The 8,005-nt window shown below is 58.6% G+C and overlaps 1 protein-coding gene across 1 annotated transcript; it reads left to right on the top strand.

Moving 5' to 3' along the window:
• The first annotated feature begins 934 nt into the window (after positions 1-934).
• Positions 935-6,294, top strand: SHOX2 (SHOX homeobox 2). Its single transcript, XM_087740019.1, has 5 exons — positions 935-1,445; positions 2,770-2,978; positions 5,420-5,477; positions 5,559-5,647; positions 5,744-6,294. The coding sequence occupies exons 1-5, from the start codon at positions 1,178-1,180 to the stop codon at positions 5,993-5,995; spliced, it is 876 nt and encodes a 291-aa protein (XP_087596145.1). The 5' UTR covers positions 935-1,177; the 3' UTR covers positions 5,996-6,294.
• Positions 6,295-8,005: the final 1,711 nt, after the last annotated feature.

An 8,005-nucleotide genomic window follows, 5' to 3' on the forward strand; every position in this document is an offset into this window, starting at 1 on the left:
CACCCCCCCCCCGGTACCGAAAATGCCAGCCGGGGCGGAGCGGGGACAGCCGGGACGGGTTCCCCGGCGGCTCGACCCGCTCCGCTGCCTGAAACGGAGTCACAGTAAATCGTTGCCGATCGCGGCTGAGGCGTGTGTAATTGGGTCTAAAGAAATGCTAATTCCATCCTCGATACCGTACCTGCTCGAGTAAATAAACGCTCTTTTATGTAAAGTCATCTTTCTAAAGGTCAAATGAAAAATCAATACATAAGCAAGAGTTAAACAATTTTGAATAATTTATTAGAATTCTAGCAAAGGTGTAAAAGAGACGACTTCTGTCAACAAAAGTACTCGCTTAATGGGATTTAAACAACAAAGAAAAAACAATATTAGCAATAAATAGCGTAATTCGCTCTAATCTGATGCCTCAATTCGCCGTATGAGGAAACGCTAACGATACGGCTGTATTTGTCACTGTCAATTAGCCGGTAATTTATTTGGTGGATTTGGGCGTCCACGGAGGAACTTTTCCGGCTCCCCCGCCGCTCGCCCGGGGCCGCTTCCACGGAGCTGCGCGGCGCCGCGTCCCGGGCGGGCTCCGGCGGGGAAGAGCCCCTCGCCTCTGTCCCGCGGGGGTCGCGGTCGGGGGGGCGGCCCCGGCGGGGGGTGCGGGGGGTACCGCCGGGGCCCCCCCCCCGACCCCGACCCCCCGCGGGGCGGTACGCGGGTGCGGAGCCTGCGCACCCCCCCCCCCCCCCCCCCCCCCCCCCGCCCCCCGCCTTGGCCACTCCCCCGCAGCTCCGGCCCCTCTCCCGCGCCGCGCTCGCCCGGGACCTGGCTCACGGGCCCGCGCTTAATTAAATTAATTAGGGCGCGGCGGGCGGCGGGGAGGGCCGGCGGTGCCCTGGCCGCAGTGCCCCGCGGCGGGCGGCGCGGCCGGGCGGCGGAGAAGGGGTCCATTCAGAGCTCCGAGGGGAGGTAATTCGCCGGGAACAAGGGGCAGGCTTTGCAAAGTATAAATAGTGCCACTTCAATCGCGGCGTCGCTATCAGACCCCGAGAGCCCTGCACGTCGGGCGGCACGGCTCGGAACGGCTCGGCACGGCTCTGCTCGGTACGGCCCGGGGCGCCGCCGCCACCCCGCCCCGTGGATGCCCGCCCGGGGAGCCGGGGCAGCGCGCCCCTGAGCCGCGGCCATGGAGGAGCTGACGGCGTTTGTCTCCAAGTCGTTTGATCCCAAAGCGAAGGAGAAGAAGGAGCTCATCACCTACCGCGAGGTGCTGGAGAGCGGGCCCCTGCGCGGCGGCGGACCGCGGGAGACCGGAGGAACCGCGGCGGAACCGGGCCGCGACGAGGCGGGCAGCCCCGCGGCGCGGGCGGGCGGCGGGCGGTCCCCGCCGCGGGAGCCCGACGCCGCCGCCGCCGAGAGAGCCGCCGAGGCGGCCACCCCCAAGCTCAGCGACGGTAACGGCGGCACCGGGGGGGGGCTCCCCCTTCTTTCCTTCCCCTTCCCCTCCTTCCCCCCGTCGGGGTCGGTACACGCGGAGCGGAGGCGGCAGCGGGCGATGGCCGCGCACCGGGCGCGGCGGACGGCGGCCGCGGGTGGAAGGGGCTCGGCGGCGGCCGCGCTCGCGGGGAGGCTGCGATCGCGAGCGGCTTTCCACGTTTTCCCAATTACGGGAAATATGCGGCCAGCCTCGAAGTTTGTATTAAAATATTTAAACAGGCGCTTAACTTGCTTACAACGCGATCCGTTCCCGTATAGCATCCCACGGGAAGCCGCGATGCCAACGAAAGCCCGGACAGGCGGGCCGCTTCGTTCTCCCGCGGGTCTCGGCGGCGCGGGTTGCGCGGCGCGGACGCGCGTGGGGTCGGGCCCCGGCTCCGCGCCGTGCGGTTCCGCTCCCCGGCCCTGCCGGGCGCCTTTCTTCAGAAACTCCGCGTATTTTCCGCGCCGGGGCGATGGCCGCCGTGCCCGTACCGGGGCCGCCCGCCGCGCTCGGACGCTGCGGGGAAGCAGCCGGGCCGCGCCGGCGGAGCAGCAGCGCGGTCTCCGCGGCCGCCGGCGGGGCAGGGCCGGTCCCCGTCGCTGCGCGGGGCCCCGCGGTTCGCCGCCGCCCTTTTGTTCGGACGAGCGTTGCCGGCGGAGCGCGGCGCGGCCGGAGCATCCCTGGCAAGGGCGAACGAACCAATGCGTGCGAACGAGCGGGGCGCGGGGGGAGCCGGCGGCCGGGGCAGGTCCCGCGGGGGGCCGCGGAGGGTCCCCCCGGTCCGGCCTGGGGCGCGTCCCTGGCGGAAAATTCACCAACGAAAACAAAATCCCCGGGAGCCGGCGGGCTGGGGCGCGGAGGGGCCGCGCTGGCCGGCGGAGCGCACCGGGGACCTGTTGCTGCGCTTCCCCCGGGGGGGCGGCGGGGCTGGAGCCCTCCCGCCGGCGGGGTCGGTGCGGGCCCTCCGGGCGGCGGCCGGGGTGCGGGCCCCGGTCCCCGCCGGCGGCGGTTACCGGAGACGAGCGGCGGGGCCCGGAAAGGCAGCGGCCGAGGCGGGCCTAGCGCGGCCCGGGCGCCCAGGCCCCGCTCCCGGCTGCCCCGGCCCCGGGGGGGCTCCCGCCCGCTTCCCCCCGGCTGCCGGGCGCCCGCGTCGCGGAGGGGAGCGGCGGGCCGGGGGCTGAGCTCCGGCGTCCTCGCTGCCTCCCCCCCCGGTGCCGGCGCCCCGGGCAGCCCCCCCCGGCCCCGCGGTCCCCCCGGCCCGGCCGCCCCGCCTGTCTGACTGCCTGTGTCGTGCCCAGTCTCCCCAGAGCTGAAGGACCGCAAGGAGGATGCGAAAGCAATGGAAGACGAAGGGCAGACGAAAATCAAGCAAAGGAGGAGCCGGACGAATTTCACCCTGGAGCAGCTGAACGAGCTGGAAAGGCTTTTCGACGAGACCCACTACCCGGACGCCTTCATGCGGGAGGAGCTGAGCCAGAGGCTGGGGCTGTCCGAGGCCAGGGTGCAGGTAGCCAAGCCGTGGCCGGCTGCGGGGATGCGTGGGCGCCCGTGTGTGTGCACGGTGGAAGGGGCCGGCTCGGTACCAGCCGGCCGTGCCCCGTCCCCGCCGCTCCTGACACAGGCTGTCAGGGGGAGCAGGGGGGCTCCCCGCCCCGAGCTGCACCCAGCAAATCTGTAAAATCACCTCCCCGGGCTTTCTTGTGGCTTGGACTCCTTGCACATCCCCTGCCCCTCGCTCTGTCGCGTTTTATTTAATCTCTGCGTTTGTTTCACCCCTGCCTCGGTAAAAGCTACAAGGGGGATTTTGTTGGCGTGGGCTGCGGTGCCTCTCGGGGCGGCTGCTGGCACAGCAGGGCTCGCCGGGCGGCCGTACCAATTAACTTTATAGATGTAGCGACCATAAACTAAATTAGGAACTAAGTGCAAAAAAATTTACAGTCCGTTTCTCGTCGTAGTTCTTAAATCTTGAGGGAAGCGGCACGAAAAGCGAGCGAAGTGCACAGCCCGGCTTTGTTCGGGTTTATGAAATACAAAAGTCTGGACTAAACCCAGGCTATTTTAAGCGTTCTCCCGTAGCGAGAAGCCACAGCTTCCTTTGATTTAACCTGCGCGTTTAACCTCGGGCTGCCCTCCCGAAGTTGGGTTTTGGTTTGGTTTTTTTTTTTTTTTTTTTCCCCAAATCGGTTCCTGGGCTGGTTTCTGCGAGTTTTGCCGGGATGCGCTGAGGAGCGAGGAAGGGTCCGGGCTGCCCGGCGGGGGAGGAAGGTGACTCCTCGGACGAGAGCAAATGTAGCTGCTCCGCTGTGTTTCCGTGCCAGTAATAAAAGAAGAGAAAACGATGGTCGTTACGTGTTTGAACACATGGAGTAGTTTTAGGCCCCTCACATCTGCAGCTGTTAAAGTATTGCTGTAACAGATACTCCCCCTCAATCTTTGTGCTCCTAGGCCACCATCTGCACCCAACTATGCGCGCAATCCTTGTGGGGTTTCCCTGCATCTTGTGCTAGGGCAAGGACAGAAACAGAGCGGTCACGTCGAGCCGAAAAAGTAATAATGAGCAGCTTTTCTCATCACAGAAAAAAAAAAAATAAAGCAAAAAAGACCCTTCGTTTTCCCGCTCGCCCCTTTTTCCGCCGAGGCGGCCGCCCTATTTACGCCCAGCAAATCTTAAGAAAACCAAAGAAAACAAAGTTGCAGGGCTTCAGCTCGGCTCTGGAAAGGGCAGGAGGGAGGAGGCGCTTCCTTCTGCCGGCCGCTCGCTCCACAAAGAGCGCGGCGGCGCGGAGCTCCGCGCCCCCCGCACGCCGCGTCGCGGGGTGCACAGCGACTTCTGGAGATTTACATAGATTAAACCCATTCCCTTTAAACCGTTCCGGAAAACGCTTTGCAATAATATTTTGTTGTTGTTGTTGTTGCCTCGCGTCTGCACTGATTTGTACATTACGGAACGCGCGTTTTTCCGCGGGAGGCTGAGGGCGACGGTGGCAGATTTTGCTGGGCTGGAGTAAATGACAGGGCGGGGGAAATTCACATTTATATTTGTCTCTTCAAGTAAGGCCTCAAAAAAAGAAAATTTTTTTTTTGTTTGTTCTTTTTTGGCCGTGGGGAAAGGATTGCTTGGTGGATGTGGCTTCTGAGATGCGGTGCAGAGGTCTGTCTTTAAACAGGAATGTTTTAAGACGCGCTCTCCCTCATTCCCTCCCTCCCCTCTCCTCTCTGAGCCAGCAGAACTTTATTCTGGAAATTTATTTCCACGATTCCATTCGCAATATTAAAAGTATGTTCTCCTCTAACGCGCAGCCTTTTCTGTGGAAGCAAATTAGATTATCATGATAATGAGACAATTATTCCGCTTCTGTGCCACTGCACAGCGGAACAGGGAAATTCTAAACTTCTTTGTAGCGAAGCTTTTATGACAGTAATTACCCCCCCCAAAAAAAAAAAAAAAGTGAGTCATTAAACTCTTTGGTGTTTAGTTTTTCTTGAAGAGAAAGCTAATTAATTTATTTATTAATGAGCACGGTCTTCTCTGGCCTGACGCTGCGGACATCCAGACCCATTATCGCCGGTTGGTATTAGATATCAGGGGGCGATTTAGGTCTTTTGGGACTCTGATGTGGAAAGACGAAACCGGGGCTCAGCAAGTAATTTCCCTGGAACGAGCACTCTGCGAATGTCGATTTTCTGTATATTTTGACTTTTTTTTTTTTTTTTTTCCCCCTTGCCTTTTGCGTTTCGGAGCTCGGGAGCGGGGGCTGCCCGGGAGGAGGGAGCCCAGCCCGTGCCGCAGCCGCGTTTCTTTGTCTGCCGGTTTCGGGTTGGTTTTAATTCTCGGTGGGTTTATACTGGTGGGTTTTGTTTTTTTTTTTTTTTTGCGCTTCGCGTCTCGGTGGCAGCGCGTCCGTGACGCCCGTGTCCGTGTGGTCCCCACCCCGCCTCTCCCCGCAGGTCTGGTTCCAGAACCGAAGAGCCAAATGCCGAAAGCAAGAAAACCAACTCCACAAAGGTAGCGGGGCCGGTCGCGCGTGGGGCGCGGGGTGGCGGCGGGGAGACGGCCCCCGCCGAGGCTGACCGCCCTCTCCCGCAGGGGTGCTGATCGGCGCCGCCAGCCAGTTCGAAGCCTGCCGGGTGGCCCCCTACGTGAACGTGGGTGCCCTGCGGATGCCCTTCCAGCAGGCAAGTGGGACACGGGTGGGGTGGGGTGGGTCACGACACGCGTGACCGCGGCGCGCGGGTGGGTCGCCGCCACGCGCCGCCCTTGTGTGCCGGCAGGTTCAGGCGCAGCTGCAGCTGGACAGCGCCGTGGCCCACGCCCACCACCACCTCCACCCGCACCTGGCCCACGCACCCTACATGATGTTCCCCGCTCCCCCCTTCGGGCTACCGCTGGCCACCCTGGCCGAGTCCGCCTCCGCCGCCTCCGTGGTGGCCGCCGCCGCCGCCGCCAAGACCACCAGCAAGAACTCCAGCATCGCCGACCTCCGCCTGAAGGCCAAGAAGCACGCCGCCGCCCTGGGGCTGTGACCGGGCCCGCTCGCCTTTTGTTGTTGTTTTTTTTTTTCAATAAAAAGGGGAAAAAAAAGACAAAAAAAAAAAAAAAAGACGAGGGAGAGGAGAAACTGACGGGAGATATATACTTATTTAAAGAATTAGAGGAACTAGACGCGCAGCTGGGAAGTTCACAGGTTTTGAAACTGACCTTTTTCTGCGAAGTTCACTTTAATACAAGAAATTTGATAAGAGAGGCGGGCCTCCTTTCACGTTGCATCAGATACTTGAGTTTAACAACCACGTCTGGAATAGCGACAAAAAGAAGAGAGAAAGACGACGACGAAGAGAGGGGAGAAAAAAAAAAAAAAAAAAAAAAGGGGGGGGAGGGGGGGGGAAGGAAAGAGACAATGATTTCTCTGCGAATTTCTAATGGGAAACTGTCCGGGATACTTCCTCCAGCAGCATTCCGGGTTGCATGTATTTGTATTTCATTGATGGAGTCCTTTGATTCACTTGCACTTCACCCTCATCTTTAGTAGAAAACAAAACAAAACAAACAAACGTGGCTGGGTTCTTTCTCTTTTAATCTCGGAGGGAAGCAGAAAGAGAGAGGGAGATCAAGCACTACCTTTTCCACTCTTAAATCTTTGGTGGGCGTTTGCTGTCCCACCTCTGAAATAAAAGGGAGCGGAAAGCACCAGGAGTGTGCCTCCCTTTGCTGGGTCTCTCTCGTCCTGAGGGCAAAAACAAAAGGACGAAAAAAAGAAAAAATTAAAAAAAAAAAAAAGAGAGTATTTAATTCCCAACCACCACTTTACACAACGGCAAATTCCCATAAGAGGTACTGGGTACATGTAAAATATGTTGATACACACGAACAAAGTTTATTTTGGCTATAACTTGTGAATTGATAGTTGACTGTCAAACATTTACATTTTATCTCATAAAGGTGTATCTATTCACGTTATCTTGTGATTTTTTTTTTATTATTATTATTATTTGAAAGACGTATAGCTATTTAACCTGGGGTACCTCGCAGTCGGTGATTGTTATCCCAGTTTGCCATCAGACCCTCATGCTTATTGCCAAGACAGAGGGAAAGCTCTTCTACGCGAACTTTGGTATGGACGGGCTTTGTATCTATTTGTTCTCCATGAAAACAAAATTATTTATATTGACCATATTTTTTCTAGTGTATTTTAAGTTATTTAAAAAAGAAAAAAAAAAAAGAAAAAAAAGATGCTGTTATTTCATTACATTTGTTGTCAGTACAATATATTTTGTTTCACTCAGGTTTGCTTCACCTTTTTTAATCCATTTTCGACGTCACGAATTTCAATAAGTGCCAAGTAATGAATTTAAGACACTTTGCGACCTATTGACTGAAAAGGGTAACGTTTTAGCGGACGGTTTCACGCCACCTCTGGTACTGTTAATATTAAATCATCGGTGAGATTCTTTCTTTTCTGTGTTTACACCTTCTGTAGAGCTCGCACGTTTCTTTCTGCTCCGTAGATATCGCGACAAACCGATAGCGCCCAGCACGACGAGGAAGCACCGCTCACCTCTGCGCATCTTTCGTTACCACTTTATATGAGTTTTCCTGAGTTTCGGCCTCACAAAACTTGCCGCGGCGTTTTGATTTGGCTTTCTGTTGAAGAAAAATAGACCGGTGGAAGTTATATAGCAATTGTGTCTTTACAAGTTCTGTCAAGTTCCCTCAGGTAATAAAATCGAGGAAAGTGTAATGGCTCGAAATGTTTTCGCGGGAAGGAACGGGGGGGGGGGGATTTGCACCGTGCAACATTCGCACCTCCCGCCGCCGCCCGCCCCCGGGCAGAGCCCGCGCCCCGCGGCGGGGCGGCCCCGGGCACCGCGCTCCGCTCCCGCCGCCCCCGGGGCCGCACGGACCCGCCGCAGCGCCCCGCTCCCCGCCGGCAGCCGCGTCCCTCCCCGCCATGCCCGGCCCGCTCCTCCGCGCCGAGCCCGCCGGGCCGCCTCGGTTCTTCCGAGGGCTCCGTGAGGAGGGGGCGCCCGCCCCGC

Source organism: Nipponia nippon, unplaced genomic scaffold (genome assembly GCF_047370975.1).
Source record: "Nipponia nippon isolate SJK-2023a ecotype South Korea unplaced genomic scaffold, ASM4737097v1 scaffold_7, whole genome shotgun sequence".
Classification (NCBI taxonomy): Eukaryota; Metazoa; Chordata; class Aves; order Pelecaniformes; family Threskiornithidae; genus Nipponia; species Nipponia nippon.

Bases quoted from the DNA above. Each gene is read 5' to 3' on its own strand.
- SHOX2 (XM_087740019.1), top strand. From the start codon at position 1,178: ATGGAGGAGCTGACGGCGTTTGTCTCCAAGTCGTTTGATCCCAAAGCG. The intron at 1,446-2,769 runs GTAACGGCGGCA...TGTCGTGCCCAG, and splicing joins CACCCCCAAGCTCAGCGACG to TCTCCCCAGAGCTGAAGGAC. The intron at 2,979-5,419 runs GTAGCCAAGCCG...CTCTCCCCGCAG, and splicing joins TGTCCGAGGCCAGGGTGCAG to GTCTGGTTCCAGAACCGAAG.